The 24,998-nt window shown below is 34.9% G+C and overlaps 1 protein-coding gene across 3 annotated transcripts in view; it reads right to left on the reverse strand.

Annotated features, from left to right (window-relative positions):
• PPFIA2 (PTPRF interacting protein alpha 2) overlaps positions 1-24,998 on the reverse strand; it is a 334,737-nt gene that overhangs the window by 208,527 nt on the left and 101,212 nt on the right. For 2 of the 3 annotated variants that reach the window (XM_059816814.1, XM_059816813.1), the window contains exon 1: positions 17,404-17,484. The exons of the other annotated variant lie outside the window; for it this stretch is intronic. In XM_059816814.1, the coding sequence (XP_059672797.1) occupies positions 17,404-17,484 (81 nt within the window). Of the gene's footprint in view, positions 1-17,403; positions 17,485-24,998 lie in introns of those variants that run through there. 3 annotated transcript variants of the gene reach the window in all.

Raw genomic sequence — 24,998 nt, forward strand, 5'->3', positions numbered from 1 at the left:
AGTAGCACAAAGTCATTTTTCCATGTCTATATCATACTCTTTAAAATAATGTTAGGCAAGAAAGGATCGGACAACCACACATCAAACTTTACTATCAGCTTATCTTTATCCATTTTTTTCAGAAGATGATTGGAATATACATTTTTCATATTCAGATTTGGTTTCCTCCAAGTAAGTATACAGTGAACACACACACACACACACTAAATTTTCATCAGGAATAACCTACTCCTCCTTAAATTTTCAAAATGTAAAAATATGAGCTCAATTTAAGAATGAAACAAATATTCACTTTTAAGCCTCTGGACACTGCAAGTAAGTTTGATTTGACTAAAAATCAGCACATAAAAAATCGAAGATAACCATCCTCATCTGCCCTCAGAACCTTAGAAACAGGTACTTTTAGAGTAGTTTGTATCTTTCCACAGTACACAGGAAAAGGGTTGGTGGAATAGCAAGCAGGTTTAGAAGTCTAAGTAGAGCTTCACAGTACAGATATAGATTATCAAATGAGATGAACCTTGCCCTGAAAGTGAAGATGAAACTTTTTATTAGAAAGATGAGTCCGCAGAGGACCCCAAAACACAGACAAATGGAGGTAATCTGTATTTCCCTTGACTTTTAATCCAAATTTGTTTCTGAAAAGAGAAAAAGTAGAATTATACCTTCACTTAGCAAAAAACGGGTCTTAGCTGTGCTCACCCATTTATAAAAATTGTACATTTAATTTAAATTATTTTAACTCTCACATATCATGCACAAAGACACATACACACTGTAAATAAAATAATTATGACAACAAGCCTGCTAGATTTCTCCTGCTCAGATAAATTCTTAGTTGAGTTTTCTGAAGAACCTCAAACCTTAGTTTAGGAAAAATCTCCAGAGCTATTAATTAAACCCTGTCAGGAAGTAATATAACACTGTTATTTGGAAGAAATTAAGTAGAAGAAAATAATGGGTTTGACTCTCCACTCTTACACTGGTTTCATGCAAATGTGAGGTGAAAAATCAGAGCTAACATGCCTAGTTTTCCCAAATATGCAGAACATATGGAATGAAAACATTTTTATTATTCCTTTAGTAGATTATACTATCCAGTCACACCATACTGTATACTCAGCTGCTATCTGAATGTATATTTTTGTTATGTTCAATGAGATTTTGAAAGAACTGTAACTATATCTGAACTTTAAGTGGAATAAAAGGAGACTAAATGGTGATAAAGCAGCTGGTACACAAAATGAGTGGGACTTAAATTTGAAAATACCCATATCCTTTTTTGTGTGTGAGAGAAATGCAATCCAACTTGTGATTTGGATCTCACATGCTGCAGCTGCCATAGGAAAGCTTCCAGCATATTCTTCAACCACACTGTGAGTCCTTCTCACTTAAGCTTCTCAAGATCAAAATGAATGCTGATTGTCTCCTTGGTAAAATCCTCTCTCTAATAAAAACAACTCATGTCTCTAAATTCTTCCTCTTACAAGAACTGGTGATCTTCAAAAGACCTAACTCTAGCTCTTTGCTCAGTTGCAGAGATGTAGAAGGTTTGTTAAGTTTTTGTTTGCTGAACAGGGAATCACCAGGGATGATTTCATAAATGCTGACTTGCCAAAAGCAAACGCATTTGGTATTGACATATTTATGGAGGGAATTGTGTTAGCCAACAGACCTCGTTCCTTTGTTCTGGCTACCTTTGGGGGAAAAAGATAGGCTAAATGTGATTTTCAAGTCTTACAGGTGCTTAATTGTATACTTAATCCAAATTTTCTCTCTGTCACTTAACTGTGGATTTAGATTTAGATACAATGGCATTCCTACCTTTTTAGTGAAAGCTGTGAGCCAAAATGAGGGTCATGCCAGTAACTCCTTGTGCATCTGGCCCTTGGCTTCTCACCTCACAGCTCTGAAATCATACTTCATTGATGGGTGTTCAACTAATAATTTTTTTCCCTGAAACTGAAATCAAGTATTCAAAAGCAGTTTTCTGAAATCTGATATTCTATGAATGAATCACAGAGCAGAAACATGCAAACGTGTGTGAACTATCAGCTCCTACTATATGCTGACTTTCCCCAACTTCCTTAAGGCCAGGAGTCTCTAAGAGGGAAAAGTCTTAACGTCAAGTTTGCTTCATTCAGATAATAAATGGGAATGATGAGAAACAATTGCCTGGACAGTCCATTCTTTTCTGGAGAAATGGAAGGTAAGGTCTCTCTCTGTTCACCAGTTTTCTATACAGCCTTACCCAGTGATATTTTGAAAGCAGTCAAAAAGTGGAGGAATAAAAAAGTTCTATTTATTTAGAGAGCTCTCAACTACTCACACAGTGTGGAAAGCAGATCCTGAACTGTGCAAGCATTTCACATATAACATCTTCCTACCCACAGGATTAGGGGTATGATAGAGTCCAGCATATAAGGCTAAGCTCCTATCCTAGACTCTATTCCAGTGACATATCATACACTTCAGTTGCTCTTTTGCCAGGACATTAGAATTTTATTGGTGTATTATTTTACTCAGAGGCCGCACAATTAGCTGATTGCACCTATGCAAAGCAAGACTAGATTGCCATACCCTCAAATTTGTCCAGAAAACCACAAAACTTTTTATGAATAGTGTCAGTAAATAAATAATAATATATTAAATAAATAACCATATTTAAGTGGTCTGTGACAGCTAATGACAGCTGCATAGCTGTAAGAGCTCATGCTTTCTCAGAGATATTTTTAAACTCTGACTGCTGAAATCCCTCAAAATTACTAAAAAGCCCTACTCTTAAGAATTCTTTCAGTGCTACAAAGATTTCCGATGTGCTGCCATTTATATCAGATTCCAAAGTGCTATTTTTTCATAGTGAAATATATATATTTATGCACACATGCACATATTCAAATTAATGTATATATATTTAGTTTATATATAATTACTGGGGAAAAATATTCCAGTAAAAAAGTGACTGCATAAGTACTGCTATAACAAAGATTTCTCAAGTGCATTTCTCAAATTTTGCAGGGTAAAGCAAGACATTTCAGAACAAATGTCAGAAAAAAATAAATCTTCTATACCATCAACTCACAAACATGCCGGAAGTACTGTTCTACTTCATATGGTTTACCTTAAAATACAAAATATGTATTATTTAAACAAGTCAATGCTCTTGTAGTCATAAATGGATTAATTTACCATTGATGTAGAAACTGCTCCAAAACACTTGTGTTGAAGTTTCACAACATCATTATGGTACTTCAGGAAAAAAACCCCAAACAATTAAAATAGCAGACAAGTCCTGCAGCAAAAGCAGGAAATATTTGCCAGCAGCAATGTTTCACTATGCAACTAAGCATAGTGACTGTGCAAACTGAGCTACAGGTACACCTGCAAGCGCCACTTCTCTAACATAGTATCTGAGTGTTGATGAAATAACAATCATCTTCCTGATTTCACTTAACTTGACATGTTGTTTTTAGCATAAGCTAGATAGATTACAGAGCAAATTTACAAGGCAGACAGGCTTCGGTCCTATGAAGACGTTTATAGTTGTGGATTAGGAATAATTCCCTCGAAATGAATGGTCTGTCATACAGAGGGGAGATTTATATTCTTTTACATTTTTTTGCAGAGTTAGGATCTTTATTAAGTTAGTATAACAACTTATTTTACAACAGAAATGGACGGTTAACTCCACCTTTAAACTTTCATTTTAAAAGGCTGATAAATAACAGCATGGATTTTCTCATGAGCATTTCCTTTGAACTTCGGAATTTTCTTTTCTCAAATGCTTACCATACACTAGATATACTATTGTTCTAGTAAAGCCCACCACTGTTACTCTAGAGAGAGTCACAGACCATGCTGGAGTCATGATAATTTAATTTGGTGATTCTGATTGACTAGAAGAGTGCAAACTGCTCTTTCTCCAGAAAGTAATAGTTGTTTGAAGAGATAAAATCACATTCATTTTAGTTTAGAGATAAGAATTAACATAAAGATGTAACCATTAGATCGAACACTGCCTATTTTCAGGGTCATGTCACCACAATTCTTCAGCATAGTTTTTAAATTAAAGATGCCCATGCCCACAAATCAGGGGACTATGGGTCCAGAGCTGTTCTCAGTATATTCCCATAAACATCAGTGAGACTCAAACAGGACCAGGAGCTAGTGTTAGAAGACTTCAATGCGCATCAGATTTCTCTGTTTATAGAGGAAAGCAAAAAGCTGGTGCAAATTGCAGCAAAATATAGACTAAAGGGGGGAATATATTTGTTTCCTTTATTTTCCACTTCTAGCAATCATATTTAAAAATTCTTACAAATAAGCATTACATTTAAGTAGAAGACACCTACATTAAGAAGCACATTTAAGATTAAATAGTCTAATTAAATCCTCCACTTGTTGAATAAAAAAGATTGACTAGTCTCTCAGTTGCTGTTTTACAAAGATTAGAGATTAAATTTGACACTAATACATTACTGATACTTTCATGCTTCCAGAGGACTAAGCTTCCCTCTATATTGCCTATGAATATTAAAAAATCATGTGTAATGGAAGGAAAGTTGGTTTCAGAGACCTGTTATGAATCTCTTCGCAAGCCCAAGGTGAGAGAGAGCATGAAACTTGTCCTGAACCTCAAACCTCCAATGGAGTTGTGCTGCTCAGAACAGGGAAATAAGATGCAGTCTGTGAAGTGTTGCCATATATTGCTGTTCCTGGAAGAGTAAGAAAGGAAGTGGGAAACTGTGAGAAACTTCCAACAATAGTTTAGTTGTTGGGTGGTTTTGTTTTGTTCTGTTTTTTTTCCTGATGGTCCCTGTTAATTTACTCTGAGTTTAAGAATGTAATTCTGCATAAAGGCTATGTGGCCTATCTGCTGTCTAACCTCTAAAATGATACTTGACAAGGACGGCATACTAATACCTGACCAAAAGTCTGTGGCTTTAAACTGTAACTTGAAATTATTAAAAGTCTATGACAAGAAAATGCCCTGTAATAGAGCAGACTGAAAATTACGATTATTGGGGAACTTCACCACAAAGCTTGGTAGTTTTAGAAATTTACATAATAAAAGTGTTGAAGATGAATAAGAACTACATAAAGAATCCAATTAAAGATATCTTTAATACGTAGCAAAAACAGACAAGGAGTTTTTTAATATTGGACTAAACGTAAAAAGTATATCCATTTATTTAATATGTAAACAGCCATAATACATTACAATTCTAGTCCACCTGGGACATCACCCTCGGGAGCTCTAATTCCACAAACACCAAAGGTGCTCTGCACTATGCAGTGTCCTGCTGGCTCTGAAATGTTGGTAGTGAAAGAGTAAAAGCAAAATGCAGTGAAAAATATGAACTTTGTCTTGTCGGGAGGAAAAAAATGTTCATTTATTTAAAATACTGCTGGACTCATTTGCTACACAAAAACTGCATGAATTCTGTTACATAATCAAGGCAGATTTTTGTGTCAGTTTGCATCTATTTATTTTAAAGAGCCACTGAAAGGTAAGATCACTTTTGTAAAGTTCCTTTGTCTGGAAAACTGGAAACAGCACCACTGAATAGTAAATATTGAAAAAGCTAAGACCCATTATTGACTTCAGGTACAACTTCTTTAGTGACAAACTCCGCAAAAGTGAGAGTTCCTTCAGGGTATGTACAAGCTGGCACAGGATTTCGTATTAGTTATGGTAAGTATTGTCTGCCTTCTAGTCACCAAAGATGTGCTGTGCTGTGGTAGAGCACAGTGTTGGAAGAAAAGATACTTGTTTCTACTGCATTCTGTAGCAGCTGTATTCTGCATATTATTCACTAAGTCACCCTTAGAAAAGAAGAACACAGTAGAAAATATCTCAGCATAACTTTTACATTTTATTTTCTTACTATTCAAAGGGATGCAACAACAAATAGTGACTTCTGAGAGAGAGAGAGAAAAAAAAAAAAAAGAAGCCATATTGAGTACTAAACATGATCATACTATGGTAAACGCAAAATCCAATTAAGCTTTAACTAAAAACCATGACTGATGCTTCCAAAATTATTCCACTACTTGCCAGCAATCCTACTCCAAGAAGCAATGCAAAGCACTACTCCTCCATAAGGAACCCATTACAGCTTCCCATCATACCTCTAGGAATTCTCATAAATCTCTTAAAAATGATATCTGTAAAGAAACTTGTGTGTGCTTGGAAAGATATTATGTTTAAAAATAGAAGTAAAAAGTAATGTTTCTTGAGGGATGATCTATGTAGAATTGACTGATTCTTTAGTTTATTGGGTAACTTTTGGTTTGGTGTTCATGCTCCCTACTGACCTGAATTTTTCCTTGGCTCTTTGATTAATAGTTTGGTTAAATGCATTGAGTTTTATACCATTATCTGAAATTTAAAAAAAAAACAAAAAACCAATAAACTATTTCTGATCATCTCTCTGAGACTGTTCCAAAACTGCTCATTCTTTATTCATTCACTTATATTTGTTTGTGAGCTGTGTTATTTTTATATATGTGAGAAACATGATGGTGACTGTTATATGTGCTGAAAGGATAGAGGATTGTTTCTTCTGGTATTAAACTGGAAGCTGATATAGAATTCCAAATTCAGTTTTAATATCACCCCTTGGTTTATTCAAACTTAAAAATCTTTTGATTTTGATTTTTGATTTTGATTTTTATTTTGATCTGACTGGCTGAAAATTCAAAGACAATCTCAAACAAGCTACAATGTTCCCAGTCTGAGGACATGAACATACTACTGTCATCACATCTTTATTTGAAGCACAAAGATTGATGTTGACAGCTTTACTTCAAGCCATAGATGTGTCTATGTGCATGTTTAGTGTAAGTTACTAATTTCAGATATTTAGCTTTATGCTCCACTGTTCATTACAGTGCCAGCCAAGCCATCCAAGGCTTCAGGCCAACAGAGGCCATATATGTTTTCAAACCTTATGAGATACTTCAAATCCCTCCACTGAACCAATCCGGAATTCAGGTTACCAACTACATGAAACAGAGACTCAATTACTAACCTGAAATAATTTTATGTCTGCCTACTACTAATATAAAAGTATGGTAAAGAAAAGAGGTTTCTACAACTTTATGTCAAAGAATCTTTTTCTTCACTTTGTCAAAACTGTACATTAATGTGTTTTTATTTGCTCAGAAATGTAACATCCTAATAATAATTTTCTCCACATAATATTTTAGTAATAAAGTCCTAGGAAAATAATAAAACACACTGCAAATAGCATGCCTTGAAAAGATTAATCTGAAATTACTGTATGACATTAGAGAGTCAACATAGTCTTTATCAATATAGTTATATTGACAAAGATTAGCTCAACGTAGAGAGGCCTTATCTTTCTGGAGTCCTTTATGGGAATATGCTCTCCCATAATACAATTTGGGAACTCAGCCCTTATTTTGAAATACTGTTTATCAGAGCCTGCTGTTACAGAAATCAAGTCTACATCAGTGTTTTAGTTTGCATCACGAGGTCTGAATCAGATTTCCCCGTCGTCTCAACTTGCTTTGGATTGCATCATGAAGTGATTTCAGAGTGCCTGAACTGGATCCCTCCTGGATGAAATAAAATTGGAAGATAATCTCTGGAGTGCATCTAATGGTTTCCATCCATCTGTGGACGTTCAGACAATGGGACATGACTAGACCTATTCCAAAATAACCCACCTGGCCCCCAGACGTGGATGACACAGACGTCAGATCCTCCCCTTTTGCTCTAGAGATTAACTTTTATTCTGCAACACGACTAATGGAGACATAAGCACAGGAATCCTGATCAAGTAACTTCCCTGACACCTCAGTTAGGCTTATAGCACAAGCATTATCTCTACATGTAATCACACCTTTGATGCATTTTCAGTGCCATTGGCATCTCCTCACCACTCTGGCTTTGCTCAGCATCAACACTGTTACGGCTGATGGTGTAGACAAACTAATTCCTCACACTGTGCCACCACCATGCATGCAGTATTAGAATACTTAATTTAAAAAAAAGAAAATAAAAATCAACTCATACTTTGTTAGACCTATCACTAGAAATAACACATTTCATAGGAACAAGCACTCTTAGTCATATGAAACTGTGTAATTCCTCCTAGTGAAAAAATATAAACAGATCATTTAAATTTCCATGAATCAGTAATTCTAATTCTTTCAGTGGAAATACTGAATCCATATTTTTCTCATTTGTTTACATATTTGGGTGAATCACAATATCAACTGAATTATGTCAGCTGACATTTCAAAACAATCCTAGCCTCATAGTCCTCCATAAATGTTATGCTAAGCATAACTGCCAACTGAATATTGAGCTAGACAGGAATAGATGAGGCAAAAGAAAATTTATTTACTGAAATCAGTACTAAGAAATTTAGTATTAAAAATCTTGCTATGTATTTTAACACTACTCCATTCAAAATGAAAATACAACCTATGAACAAAGGTAAAATTGGAATATTTACTTTAATGCTTCTATCACAGTAATTTCCCCAAAATAGACATATCTATAGGCTAATAAGTTCCTCAGCAAAAGAGTTTATTCACATCTCAACTTATTTAAAACCATTAAAATCATGCATTTTTTTGCTTGCCTTCAATCACAGGACAGTTCAACATGCCAAGTATTTTGCATTGTCTGTCTTCACCTGCTTTTTTCCTTGCCTTAAGACAGATATAAGAAAACGAAATTTGCATGTAGGTCACCCACCTCTCAACATCATCAGCTGATGCTGTTGATAATGAAGACTGTATGAGTAAATGCTACATAAATAACAGGCAAGCAACAGATCCTCCTGCCTTACAAATTTATGAACTATGAACAAAAGACTGTGAGGACAAAATGCTTCACATAAAATAAAGTGAATACTGTGCTAGTTAGTAATTATACTAATTCCATTTACTTTTTTTTCCCAAGTCTAATAAATTGTTTCCATGCAACTATATCTTTCTCCAAATGAAAAACATTTTTTGAAGTGCTAATATACAGTATTTCCAGCTCTTGAAGGATATCTAATTAGCATAGGCTTATCAGCTGATGTAGAGGGCTACATTTACGCTCTTACAGCTGACTAATTCAGGCTTTCAGATGGTAAAAGCTATACTGAGAAGGGTTTTGAAGTCGAAGTTACACATGGTACTAAAAGCTAGTCAAGACAGCACTAAAAGCTTCTGGACCAAACACCCTCTTTTGCTAAATACCAGTGAGTGGTACTCTCCTCTACTTGGTCCAATGTGTAGCAAATCAAGGAGGCAGTATGATCTATATCTGAGACAACTACTAGGAATATATTTGAAAGGTACAAGGAAGTCAGCAAATTACTTACACCCTCCTCCCAGTCAGGGATGGGAAAGCTTCACAGTGCTGCATAGCAAGATTGGTAATATTCATCAAGGGGAAAATGCCGTTTGCAATAGATTATCATCACAATTTATACAGGATGTTCAAGACACCCATCTACAGAGACACAATCTGTGCTCTCAGAACAGGCTATGCCTGTATTGTTCTGTTTTTCCCTATAAGGAAAGCTTATTATCCAAGCATTCTGATATCTCACTCTATACAGCTTGTGCTCACTTAAGAGAATGGACCAACCAGTATCAAACCAGCACACATTATTGTGCAATAATCCTTAGTATTCTTACTATTCTGGAAAATACCAGCACATTTATTCCTCTAGTTTTATTTTCTATGCAAATTATGGTAAAAGAAGCCCAGGTTCAGAATCCAACACTGAAGGCACTTCTGAATTTGAGCCAGAAGCATGGTTCCTAGCTATGATTCAGAAACCGTACCGTGATCCTATTTCTGGAATAGGAGGAAAGCACTCCTATTGCTATTCCTCCTACTGGCCCCCTGCCTTTATTGGTCACATCCACTCAGCTGCAAAAGAAACAGCAGCTCTATTTTAGCCCCAGTGCTTCTGGGAGAAAAAGGAAAGGTACTTTCTGACTCTACTCCATTCCTTTGCGAAGTAGAATCGGCCACACTCTGAATGACAGGAATTCTGCATGGGAAAGGGGTATTGACTGCTCTGCTGGGTTACTGGTCAGTTTCAACACATGACAAAATGCTATTATGTGGACAAAATATTTTTGTATGATAGGCAAAAAAAAATTTACACCAATACTGACTTAAGACACAAAGCCTTTCAGCTATTTCTATTTTGTTTTACGTATGTATTTTAAGGTCCTCCTGTATTCTTCGCTTATGCTAATTATTATATTTTTGGAGTAAACAACATAATTTACTAAGTCTCTACAACTGAAAAATACTATAGACAGAATCCTTTGATGCTTCATTATTTTCTTGTTTTTTGGAAAGCATGTGTCTGTGAGTGTGCATATGTTTAGTTTCGTCTTGTGTCCTCTAGTTTTGTTAGTTTAGTTGTGTCTATTAGCTTTCCTGATTTCCACTACCAAATGCATGGTAATTAGGCTTATCTTAGAACCATCATGTTTCTCATTTCTTCCTTAAGCAATGTGTGTTTCCACCCAGAGGAGGATGCAAATGTATCTATAGAACAAAACAGTCAGTTAATACTCAGTCAAGTCACCCTTCCCAGTTTACTGCATGTAGAACAGCATGTTCATAAAAACTATCAGACCATTTTATGGACTGGCTGGAAAAAAACCATGGAAAATGTGGGTCCATGCAGTGCTACTGATTTTTAAGCAGGAAGAGGGTATGTGGTGGGATTTGGGACAGCTCTTAGCATGATCCCAGCTAAAACTCAGATGCTAACCAGAAAACAAGTAGCTTTTCAAAGATACTCCCTGTGTCATGGGTGGTGTGGACAGGACTGCTGGTGGTGAGGACATTGTCTTTCATGAGCTCTGACGGCCACAAGTCGCAATTCTCTGGCACAACAGAATTATGCAACAAAACCTTGTGCAAACAAAATTATTTCTCTAGATACTTAAGGCACATTACATTAAATACTTCACAGTAACACAGTTTTAGGGTTTTTTAGCTGAACGCTTAGACGATGTTCTTATTTTCCTGTCAGCCTGAATAATTCTCTTCCATTTTTGGAGTCCAAGTGCCACATTCTCACCAACCCAGTAAAATGATAGAAACTACTAGTTGTCAGTACAGCTGGACTGACCAACAAATGCTCAGTGTCTTCTCCATTCTACAAAAAAAAAAAAAAAAATTAACAGCACTACCAGATGAAACTTATTGAAAGTTTATTTGGTATAACATTTTTTAATGTATAAATTTTTTAAAATATTTCTCCTTCAAAATTTTATAATTGTTTGAAAACAGAGAACATTAATCTTTTGGGGTACATTCAGATTAACACTGCATTAACATGTCTGTATTTGAGCAGAAAAGCTTTAAGTTTGTTCTTCACAAAACAGGCACTAAAAATACATATTACAGAATAATAATAGTAAATAAGGATAAATAACACTCACTTGTAATGCAAGACCAACCTCTATTGGCATTTGTCATTTACTTCTGAGTAAAAGAGCCTGTAAGCATATTCCTCACACTATTCGTCTGAAATTCCTAAATTCCAAAATTATATAAAACCCACTTATACGGCTATAAATATTTCCAAGCTATTTGCAATGTAAATCACTTTATTATTGTCTTCTGCCTTTGACACTGCCCAGACTTTTTAATGATATTGTTTTTTGGCTGCAGGGTAAAGCACTGGTCCAGCATTACTGTTTTCTGTCACTGTTAACATGTTAGAAGTATTTTAACACACCTTACTGTCAGCCTTTCTGCCACTATTATTACTTATATTCACTAACACAGCTTTCAAACCTTCGGAAGTCTACCACAACCTACATGATCTGTACCACAATGTTTTGAACACAAAACCAATTATTCAGTTGACTCCTGTTATAGTCAACCTTTTAGTGATGTTTACTATCATTACTGATACAAGTTACCAATTAGCTATGGACTTGCAGCTTTCACAAAGAACATGCCTCTAGTACTTTTACATGATGTTGGTAAAAAAACATACTGTGCCAGTGCATTAAGTAAGAAGAGAAAAATCTTTAGGCAAAACTAAAGGAGACATCCCATGCCTGGCAGAGGGTTGCTGGAAGGAGCTGCCCACATGCTCAGCCAGCTGAAGGGTTCGAGATAAGATCAGATTCCCCAATTCTTCTGTGGACCTGGTGACACAGCACTGAAAGTACATACAATTTTTTGGCCCTATTTTGTGTGTTATATACAGTATATTTTCTACATGTGAAATTAAGTCTGCATAGAATAGGAATAGAGTCATCAAATGTATATTTTACAAGAATTTTGTAGTGGTTTGTGTGATCATGTCAGATACAAGGTGACTAATAACCCATCTCCATCACCAAACATATATTTTTTTCACAGAAGTGGGGATTTCTGCAAAGAAACTCAAAATCTGTTGTCTTTGATATTAAATTATATTGTATAGAAATCTGCGAGACAACAAAATAGTCAAAAAGAAAAGTTATGGCCTACTAAACAGAGTAGCATGGCATACCTGCCCAAAGCATAATCTAATTATAAATCTATGGTAATAAGTGCAATTATAAATTTTAAAAAGATACTTTCTCTTGTAAGAGAGGATTTTCTTTCATTTACTATTTCCATATAAGAAGATACAAGAAAGAACAATGGGATTACTGAAACACTAAAACTACAAGACAGTATAAAACAGAAGTTCCGGGTAAGTATACAGTTCATTTAAACTATTAATATAGGAGTTAATAGGAAAATTAATGAGTGCATCTAATATTTCTTACAGAATATGCTTTTTTTTCATAGAGCTCAAAGCACATTCTGTACCTGAAAATAGTATTTTTGTTTGCATTCTGTTGTTAATTCACTATCATTAGAGTGTAACATTTAATTGCTAAGAAATAAAAAACAGTAGTAATCAGTATCATGTTAATAGATAAGTTTATGGACAGAAATGTTTCCCAGTTTCCCAGTAACCCAGTTTCGAACCTTTGAGCAGCAATGCACTTTCACAGTAGTTCATAGTGTATTTACATTTTTATGTCATATGAATATTTTAGGATTTCTCTGCAGGTTTTGTAAGAAAGTAATTTTATTTCTTTATAGACCTTGTGATCATCAGATAACTTTAAGAAATTGCTTTGGCCTCCTAAGGTTCCAGAAAAGACCAAGCCTTACTTCACTACTTGTTAGCAAAAAGGAGTATACACTAACTGTCCTAAGAGTTCATTTATAAAACACAAATCTCAGCTGACTATAAAATGGGCTAGTATTGCTTCCAAATATTTTAAAGTTTGTGTTTAACTTTTATGGAAACTGTTACTAAATACTGCTGATTTCAAAGCTGAAGATGCAGCCGGATCCATGAGACCGCGTGCACTGCTGCAATGTGAGCCTGTTTGTCTCTTTCTACTGCACATGCCTACTTCCTATGTTCTGCCTGTTGGGAACTATTTTTAGCCCTCATTTAGGTCTGTGCTTAGATCTGTGCTCTCGATGTGTGCTTAGCTTAATATTTGAAAGTTACAAGATTTAAAATTACTGTTCATAGAAATATTCCGTTTTTTTTTTCTTTTGAAAAGATACTAAAACAGAAAAAAGGCTCTTTCAGTTTCAAATTATGTTGAAATAAACATTGTGTACAATGTGAAGATATTTTGAATGTTTAGAAGTTGTGCAAGTTAGTATTCAGATGTATTAGTATAGACAACCAATTTAAGAAAACAAAAAATATTTACTGGATATGATAAACACCAACATAAACTTAAGTGCTTTTAAATGATCAGAGCAGTATTACACAACTTTCAAAAATGAAATCTGAAATTTGAAAATTAAGTTCCTTTGTGTTATGCTTTCATAAAAAAGGAACCATCCTCAAGTTCTCTATAAAAGCAGCTTGATTAAAAAATATTTTTTCAGTGCATTAATATTTCCCATTTCATAACCAATAACAAAGTTAAAAATATCTCCTAATACAAATTTTTCCACCTGTATCATTATTTTATGCAAATAACCATTAAATCCAGGGAAATACAAGACCAACCAGAGAGCAAGGCAATGTTACTAATTGGACTTTGATGTTTACAATGTTCATGAAAGATACATGTTCACTGTGGGACTGCTGGCAAACTAATTTATCCACACAGAGTAGCAGAAATACTATCTTTTTATTGAGCTTGAAGACAAAAAGAAAGACAATCACTGCTTTCTGTTATATAGCTGCAGAAGTCTGCCAAGGTTGGCACAAGCAAATTGAGATGAAACCAAGATATTGAAAAACAAAGTACTAAATTTTCATATTGCCTTGGTTATTATAAAACTAAACCTTGTTCATAACAGCGTTACAATTCCTTCCTTTTATACAGTATATAACTTCTTTATATGACCTCTTCTCATACAGTTTTCTATTTTAATTGCTTTAATCAAGCATAGTCTAGGGATCAAAGCTTAAGCTTCTTTTAATTATAGCAGGTGGTTGAGCAAATATACTGAACCAAATCACGCTTTTCACATTTGCAGAATTTCAGGACAGATTTCCTGAGCAGAACAAAGGTACTAGGAATTTCATAGCTTCTAGATAGTTGCAAATATTGATGTAATTTTCAAATTCAATGCTTTTTCTGAACACTAGGTGTCCTGCAGACCAAAGAAGCTAATAAAACACAAGAAAGTGGGAGAGAATGGGGAAGTCAAAAAATCTGTTTATTCATCCTGTGTCACTGCAGGTAAAAACATAATTTTAAATGTTGCAATTGGTTGTTGAGAAATTCCTTGTTATTTTCATCTACTAAAAATAAAGTTCATCAGGCAAGAAAATCTCTCAATTTGAAAATTTAGGGCAGACTTCTAATTTCAATTAATGCTCACTTATAAAGTGAACACACTTTATAAAGTTGATTTTAAAGCATACTATTCAAAACATTTGATTAAGATCTTAATAAATGTTCAAAAACTTATTATGATAATTAATTAGCCACTAATTACGATTCTCCCCAGCCCAACTGCTCTGCTAGATGCAACCCTCTACGTCCAGTCTGATCCCTTGGCCAGTGAAGGCCAATTTGTTCTTACTTCCTAAGAACAGCAGTGAAATGACAATAACAAAGTTAAAACTTGCACACATGTTTTGTGCTTCTTTCAGGGCCATTTTTGTTGCTGAAAGAATCAATATGTTGCGGTTTTGAATCAATGTATAATTAATTTAGCTGCTTAATTGTTCAATTAATATTCAATTAATTCAGTAGTTTAATCACTCATTACCCTCCATCAGTCAGAGTTCAGGCCCTCATCTCACAATTTTTGTATTTGTTCAGTTTTAAACTTGCTAGACACTGGCTTTGCTAAGATTATTTTCACACGTTTAGGTTAAATACCAGCATATATATTCCAAATTAAGGACTATTAAGCTGTTCCATAACTTTGCAAGCTATTTAAATGAAAGAGATTCTGTCTCAAAGAGATTACAGTATAACATATAGAAAGGACAGAATAGGTAAAAAAGTAAAAGGTGAAAGTAATTTAAAACAGGTCAAAACAATTAACAAGAGTCATATGAAGTCCTTCTTAGCAATTACTGCATTTGTAAGCAAAGACTGAAGTAACTCAAGAGGGAAAGAGAAGATACCACAAACATGGTGGTCAAAAGCTAGGAAGCAAGGAATGACAAAGGAAGCCAAGGCAAGAACTGGAAGGTTGTTTCACTTATCTTTCTTTATACTGTCGTGAATTAGCACCTTTACATTCCAAGGTCATTTAACTCTACATTGATCATTAAAGTATCCAGAACGCAGCAGGAAACTCAGTTATATTTTCCTTTTATTTATTGTTCCCTCAGCTTAAAAATCAGTGGAAGAAATAATTTTATAAAGCAATTTTTTTCTATGTGGGGATAATGTCTACAGTAATCACAGAGATTGCTAGTAGCAACAATATATACTGTTAAAAATTATATACTTCATTGTTAGTGCTTACTTTCATAAAGTACCACATAATAAAATAGTCAATTTGGTATCACAACCAAGCATCCTAATTTTAGTTACTTTTTCAAGTCGACACAGAAAGAATACCTGACGTCAGGAACTGTGTTTAAGAGCATAGCTACAGGAGGCTGTACAGAATATTTAGATGTCAGTGTGTGAAAAAAGCAGTCATGCTGTAGAGGAACAGGCCTGGGGCATTCATGTCTCTGAATCACTGCCAGGATCAGCAGATCGTCACTGTTAGGAGGATGCCACTCTTTCTGCACAGCCCTCAACTATCATTTCACATCACTGTAAAAAGGGCAAGACAGTACAATTAAAAACAATGGATTAAAAGAAGACAAGAATGAAATGCAGTTATTGGACCCAAAGAACGGGGTACCTGTATTTTGTGAAAGAAGTTTGCCATGCATTTTATGATCAACTTTTAATTGCCTCAGATTATTTACTCTGGTAGCACACACAGGATTTATTACATATTAAAGACATCACCCTACAACAGCATAAAGTAACCAAAAAGACAAAACCATTATACGATCAGGAATAGGAATGGGAAGGTTATTTAAATCCTAACGGTATCAGAGGCTGAACTGAAAAAGCTATTACCACTTTAAGTAGTGGAGTGTTTGAATTGCCCTGCAGGGCCAGAGTGCTATAAGGAGCAGCTGGGGCAGGGGGGTTGTGGGGTTTTTTTTATTATTGTTAAATCTTAATGTAGGATTACATAGTTTTCCAGAGTCACAGCACTGAAGATTTCTTTTAATTAAACACTACTGAAAGACGGTTGTAATTAAACTGGTTTGCACCTTAGATTCAGAGCATGTAATAAATTCTTACCTTTAGCTAAGCACACAAGCTTATATATCTGAATGAGGCAAAACTTGACTTAAAACTGAGAACCTTAATAATCCTAACAATAGATTCTGCTGTTCTATCAATTGCACATGTACGATTACTATCCACATGAATCAAATTAAGCATCAGCTAGCATGAAACTACATTCAGGATGAATATAAAAAAATCCAGACAGGTACAACATACAAAGTTTTTAAAATTTTTTTTTGTATAATATGAATCTGGAATTTCTGGTAATGCCAACACAGTGCTTAGCTGAACTAAACAGAAAGGCAGTGTGGGTCCATCTAAGGAACTATAAATCCAATTAATTGCAAGATGATAATATACTTGTGTAAGACAATCAATAGCAAAATCATTGTAAATGTGATTTTATGTTTGTTTAGGAACAATTTACATGCTGATTTTTTTAAGGCAGCAAACTTACAGTAATGATATTGATTTCTTACATATTTTCTCCTACAAATACAAAACTAATTAATACATAAGCTTCTTAACCTATTAGCTACTCTTACTCAAAGTTTCTGTATCATTTAAGTACCAAGAAAAATCCTTTCAGTTTTATTAAAGTTCACTTACCTGAAAAGTATAAAACCGGGTCCCATTAGGAGGATGCACTTTAGGAGAGGCAGAGACAGTGTTCATATCTGAGAATATCATTTCTGGTCACACACACAATACAATCCACAGAGAGCTACAGATGCAGAGTAGAGTGCTAAGCTCGGAGATAAATCCTTTCATACATTTAGGAAGGCAATCGTACAAAATGCAGTCTGCCCCATCCGTTCAGACATACGGTGACAGCGCTTTGAATTCCCCACTCCTACACCTGTGAGCTGAACTGTAAGGTCATCGTTCCCTGACCCTAGCTCAGCTAGCCCTTCAAAATATGCACAATGAATAAAAATTAGAAATGCTGAAGAAAAAAAGAGAGCTAGAACCTACAGTACATGGAATTTGTGCAGAATCTGGCAACGCTTTGGACCTGCCCATCTGTTCTCAGTGATAATCACCTCCCTCCACCACAGCCTTGCAAAGTGATTATGCTAAGCATCCCAGTTAACCAATAACACACAGTTTCTTTTCAAGCAAGCGTGCACAGAGAAAAACAGAGGACCTCTTCTGACTAACCTGAAGCATGTCTTGTGTTCAGTTTATAGCTGTATTTGATAATAATGATAATTTTATCATTTCAGTTGCTGACAGCTATGTTAACTCATACCAACAGCTTTAAATAACATGAAGGCGGTTTTCTTTGTTTTGACTGCCTCGCCTAGATAAAAGAAACAGTGTATTGCTCTCCAAATTAATATTTTTTATATTTCTTAATTTTTGGTGCTATTACAGACTGCAATAGTGGAAATAAATATTTGTGAGATTGTTTACAGAGCTACAGTGAGTTTAAATATAATACACATTATAAGCCTCTCTTTTCTCATTCTTTTCTAATTCTTTTTTCTCATCTTCAGTCTGAATCTCTCTTTAGGAAAGGTTTATCTAACATTACAAAGTATAGGGTTGAAATTTTATCCTGAGCCTTACTGTGCTTCACAAAGCTATAGACCTACAGCTTAGCTCATTAGCTATACAGTATCCTTAAAAAAAAGTTATTTTTTAAGGTCAATAATACTTGTGAACACCTGCATTGAACATCCAAAAAGCATTCAATGCATTTTTTCTTCACACACAGATCGTTTGAACTACATGAAGACATTAAAGAAAGTAAATTCAAAGAACTTGACACCTTTTAGCAACAAAAAATAAGTGTTCCATTTACAAAAATTGAAAAGTAGGGTTTCAGTAAAGGGTAAAAAATGTCAAGTGGTTGGAAAAAAACTAACTTTACATATTCTGTCAAGCACTTTGTATTTTATTCATAAGGTTTAAAAGAGAGACAGAGAGAGAAACCACTTAAGAAATAGTACTTTCAAAATCAAACTTGTCAAAAATCTAAAAGCCTGGTGAGTTGCCAGGCTGCCTCTGTTTTTTATTCTGTTTTATCTTAATGCTTTTAGCAACTGAAGATAATACAGCTTCTAAAGTAAAATGACTACGAAAGGAGTTGGGATAGATGCAGAGATGTCTGTCTGTTTAGACGTGTGTGCCAGTGTGGTGCATACCACAATAATCACATTTTGTAAACCAAAGAGAAAAAATCCTCTTAGATCCTAGTCATGTCTAACAGTTTCTTATAATTACCATGATATTGCTTCTATAACATTTACTGAATCAAAGCAAAACTACTATCTGGAACATTTTCTTGACACCTAGATTTCAGATTACAGATTATTCTCCCCTCTTTGAGTTCTCTTCCAGACGATCTAGATGCTGGTATTAGCAAAGGGGTCCCTCAACTGGTCAAAGGAAAGATACCAGATTTTTGGTAATCTGAGTATAGAACTTCTTATTCTGAGCTGATACTTTCTCCTTTTGTAATCTACCTACCGAACGTGTGTTGTTTCCCCATTGTGCAATAAACAAAATTTCTTTTATGGACACTTAAGATTGTTTGCCCTGAAAGATGGCAGAAATTTACCTCTTAGTTTCCTCACCAAATGCATAATTTGAAGAATTCATTGGCAAAATCCCACATACATTTCTCCAATAGACAATTACTTTCACTACTAAATAACTGTACCTATTAGTTCGAAGTTCTCTTGCTTCAACTTTCACAACTTTTTCTCGTTTCTACCAGGGATATAGGAAACTCAGTTCATCTTCCCATATTGGCATTTGCTAAACCTTAAGCTAGTTCATTCCTAAAAAAATATTGTCAAAATCTTTAAGAAATGGTCAATACCAAAGTCAAACATAATTGCTCTAGTGACAGTCTCAATAATGTTTTCTATGATCATAACACTATTGCTGTATTTTGACTTACTAGTTCCCTATTTCTTCCTCAGGGACTTCTAGCTGCAGCCTTCCACTGGGAGTTCTTATTGGGATCACTGTCCACCATGACTTAGCTGCCTATTATTTTGAAAAAAATACTGCTTTTCAAAAGACTGCTCCTGATCTTTTATCTGTTGTTTCGGCTTTCCTGGTTAGGTGAAGGCATTTGCACTTAAAAAAGCCACCACCACCACCACCACCAAAATCCAACAACTCTCCCTCCCCCTGCATTTAGGTTCCAGTAAACACATCTTCCTAGCTAATCAGTATAGATCTGGAGAGAAGGCATGGCATTGTAACTGTTGTTCTATCCCTCCACTAACTTTTACCTCATGTGATAATGCTCCCAGTAATGACTATAAATTTTCTTTTAGCTCACCGTGAAACAGGCCAACACCACATTCTTGCAGGACCCTCATGGAATCAGAACGTAATTTTGGTGCAACACTCAAACAGCTTGAAAACATTTGTGTAAAACAGTGTTTTTCTGAAAAACATGAAACCAGCCTCCTCTCAGGAATCGGTCAGAGAATAGGTAAATTCAGTAAAGTATGAACTGATGCATGGCAGAATGAGTGTTCACAATCACAGAGACAATCAGTCACATTTCAGAAAAGCCAGCAGCCCCAAAGCTGGGATTCGGTAATCTCCTCAGAACAAGGAGCTGAAACCAGGTCTCCCATGTCTAATTGAATGCCACAACCACTAAGCTGGGTATGAAGCAACACAGCCTGAAAGCGAGCAGAAAGCGGAACACAATAAAGGAAACTGAACAAACCCAACAGGACAAATGGAGAAACAGACCTACAGACCACGACTACAGCTCAGTGGTAGACGTGCCCACAAAGGATGTAATCCCAATTCAAAATACTTGCTTCAATGAGTCTTACAATGAATGATTCAATTATTCCATGAAGTGGAAGAGTTGTGGTGGAGGAAAAAGAAATCTCCTATATGTAAAGAAATCCTACATGTTTAAAAGTATGAGATGTGGCAATGCTCCTGAGATAGCTTTAGTTGCAATTACTTTTGAATGTATGAGTTACCAAGCTCTGAAACTATTATGTGTTATGTTGACTTTGTATTTTAATTAGCTACACCTCTCCAAAACTTTCACTGTGGTATAATTTTTTTAAAAAAACTAGTGTTCTTTTTTGATGTGTAGCCTACTATTTTTTGTATTTTTTATAGTAGATACAAAAATGTAGATATATGTTGATATATGTAGTATATATATGTATTAAAACAACAGTAAGTTACAGATCAGAAAAGAAGGGAGAGAGATATATATCAGACCATTATGTGAAGTACTTTGAAAATTCAGGGACACTAATACAAAACCTTGTATCTCTGACTGCAGAGACAAGATGCACTTTTTTAAATTGACAAACACACTTAGCTTTTTAATATGCTAATGCTTGTGTGATATAGTTTCTCTTCAGAATATGTAGTGCAATAGAAAAGCAGATGTTTTGAGTTAAGATTTAAATCACCAGCGCTTATTAAATTAGGTGAGTAATTATCCAGAAACATGGATTTTATATCACATGCTGTTCTCATTTCTGTCTCTACCAGGGAAAACCATGTTAAAGAAACATGCCTTCCTCCAAGAGCAGAGAGAGTGTGTGATTTTCAGAGCATTAGAGAGCTTTCACATTAAACCTGGACCACATCACTTTTACTTCACAGACTCACAGAAACCTTACTAAGCTTCCAAAATCTGCAATACCACACTTGACTTTATGTTTCTTTAATATCTGCTGTTGTAGACATCAATATAGAGGGTGTGTCATATGACACATTACTCATCTGGCTAAAATGCCCTGAATTTTTTTTAAACTGAAAACTTCTAATGTTTAAAGAGTTCTGATCTCCAACTACTAATGGCTGAAAAAATGTTGAACCTTTACCACAGTTCAGACAAAAGATATTCAAATTGTGTATCAAATTGCAATGAATATCTTCACAGTCACACATCACATCTAATTGTTCTCCATATCCAAATTCATTTACAGTTCCTTTTAGCTCATTTAATGAAGTTCTACACCAAAAGTATTTCCATTTTTTCCAACCAAAATGCAACACAGAAACATATTATCAGACAAATGAATATACTTTCAAGAATGTATAAAATTCATACACATGAAGTTTCAGAAACTAACCTTTCCCAACCGGTATAGTTCCCAGAAAGCTAACTGGGAGGGAGAATTAAGGAAAATGAAACAGTACAATGTAGTACAAGGAAGTTTTTGCTCCCTTTCAGCCTTATGGTACAAACAGAAAATCCTTCTAGAATGGAAGACTTGTACAAATGGATCAGCTTATCTTCTTGATAAGTAAAGCCTGTTGTTCATCCTTTTTCTGTAATTAAGAGCTGATTATCAACATTTTCCATCATTGTTCTTTGTTGCTTTGTATCTTAAATAAACAAATACCAATGCTTGTACAGGGAAGCATGTCTTACAAGAGCAAGTGCTGGCACCAAGTCAGTATGCACTTATGAGCCCTACTTTAACCTCAAACATAAGGATTTGTGTAACATATGAAGGCAAGTACACTGCAGAACAAAGTATCTTCTGTTAGCTGTATAAACTGTATGTCAGCAATAGGAATGGATAAAACATGTCCCAACAGGTGTATACTGTATGATGGCTTCCCTTTCAAGCACGAGAACAATGACTGAAGTTTTCAGAGGAAATGCAAATATGAATATAATACCTCTTTGAAGTACCCTTGCTTTGTTGTATATACTAGGACATTTTAGCAAGTATTGCAATTATTTTGAAAAAACAGGGTCAACATTGACTAATCGACTTCAAACTTTCATAACCATTTCTCTTTTAAATGGCAAATTTCAGAATTCATTTTTCTAACACTGTTTCTATGCTATAGAAGGTCAATAAAATTAAAATCACTAATTCAATATCTAAGTGAGTTTATGAATACAGAGCTAATCCAGAATACATCTTCTACAAACTATCGAGTATGCAGTCCATCATCAACAATCATCAAATGCAACCACAGTGCAAATAAGTGCAAAAGACACAATGCCTGATTTTGCAATTTGTTTGCTTGGGCAGAAGAAAATTTCCCTTTCTTTTATGCATTCTGGGCAGGTAATTGTTGACCACAGCTAGGATTCTTGTGCAGCAGTGGCCTACAACATTCTGGTCATCGCAGGTGTGAGAAATTAATTCTCACACTCTCTAGACTTGTTAATTAAATAGTTCTATATCTGACTCCCTTTCCGCGTGGTTCAACAAATCTGGGATGAAATATCCAAAGTACCATTTTGTTTTTCTTGAAACACTTCAACTCCTCAGCACTGGATCTGTGTTTCCTCTATATAACTTGACCATCAGTAAATCAAGATTGTACACAGATGCTTATTAGGTAACTGAAATGAACCTGATACAAACACTGTTTTTATCTTTTTTTTAAGTTATGTGTTGATGACAGTGACTCACTGAGTGAATCTAAAAAAGAAACTGAATTAAAACATAATACTTGAATATAGAGAAGTGTTCTGTACATTGAGCGTCGTGAGAGTTAAAGGAGGAGAGGATGCCAGAGTTGTGAGACTGGGTAATGAAACAAAACAACAAAAAACTTGAGAGAAGGTTTATCTCTGTTCTGCTAAGTTGTATCTTACCTGATTTGAAAAGATACATACTTTTCTTTCCTCCATGACTCTTGGGCTTCAACTCCCAAAAGCACAGACACTAAGCTATATTTAGTACACAACCTGTGTCCTCTGCCATTCACTTTTGATGGCAGGAATGATTACATTTCTGTTTTGTGGCATAACTACATATTTCATGAAAAACTCTAGAGGCTCTTTGGAATTAAAGACACTTTTTAATGTAGAATCATAGCAGTGACTGCATTTATGAGTATTTTTAATAAAATTCCAGTCAAATCTAACATTAACTCTTGATGAAACAAGACCAAAAACTCCAAAATAATGTGATCCCAGATGGTAGCAAAGAAATGATGAAAACAGTCAGCTTGTTATTTCACCCTGCGTCATATCGCTTAGGTATCACGTTTGTTATTTACATCCTTTAAGTTGTTTATATTGTAACATTATACACAGTGGTATCACTGTACTTGGCAAAATAGTAGTTGTTTCTTACCAGTAAATGTATATTCTAAATCACGTAAATTACTGCAAAGGATCACAGTACATTAAGAATGAGAGAAATTATGAAAGAACATAAGATACGATAATCATTGCCTATGTATCATTCTCAACAGAGAGGCTTTTTCTTTTTAAGTGAACATCTTACATTATGTGCCTCATCATGAGGTTAAAAATAGGATGAGGGCCTATGATGGAAAAACAAAAGAAGGTGCAAATTTGAGACAACTTGTTCAAGCACTACAACTTAGCACAGCTCACTATGAATAGATATCCTCTCTAACCTCCCTCTCCTCCCTTCAAAAAATATTTTGTCTTCCTAATGGTATTATTTTATTAATTTTAATTCTATTCATTTATTTTATACCGATTCTGTAATCTTTACATACACTGAGATGTATCCTGTTCCACAAGTATAAAAACTATTCAGAGAGTAAACTACTAATGAAAATGAGTAGCAAAATTGTATCTAGAAGATAAAGGCTGTCAGGAAAGCTTATGCCAAGGCAATTGTCTTTGTCATTTATTTCTATTTCTGCTCCATCTGGAAAATATCTTTTGTCTTAATGAGTGATGCAAGTTGCTAAAACGGTCCTTTGAGTAAGAACTTAAAGAACTGAATCAAAAGCTAAAATTCACAACTGATTAGTCCCATATTTTACATGGGAACTGGAAGTACTCACTTGAGTAAGGATTGTGGAGATCAGTAGGCCTTTGCAAAAGAAGGTCTGTTTGTTTTCTTTCTCTATTAAGATTTCATAATTTTTCCATAGTGTCAGTGAACATATTTCTGAATTAAATGAATGTAAACTGGAGAAACTTGAATAACCAGAATAAACCCCATAAAACTGCATAATCATGCCTTCTTTCACATTGTGCAAGAATTCGAATATTACTGATGTTCTAATAAAATTCCCAAAAGTAGATTTACCCTAGTAGCTTTTCTGTCCTGAAGTTAACTAGAGCAATGATTCTGAATGGGATTACAACCCTTGGAACTGGAATCTGCTAAAGGACTGTTAAAGGGAACAATATTTACATACTTCCAAAAGCAGTAATTAATTCAGTTGTTTAATTGAAGGTATCTTTCATCTCATTTTCAAGGATGCTCAGTCTTTGAATAGCCTCTCTAAGTCGCTTC

Source organism: Gavia stellata, chromosome 4 (assembly GCF_030936135.1).
Source record: "Gavia stellata isolate bGavSte3 chromosome 4, bGavSte3.hap2, whole genome shotgun sequence".
In the NCBI taxonomy this organism is placed as follows: Eukaryota; Metazoa; Chordata; class Aves; order Gaviiformes; family Gaviidae; genus Gavia; species Gavia stellata.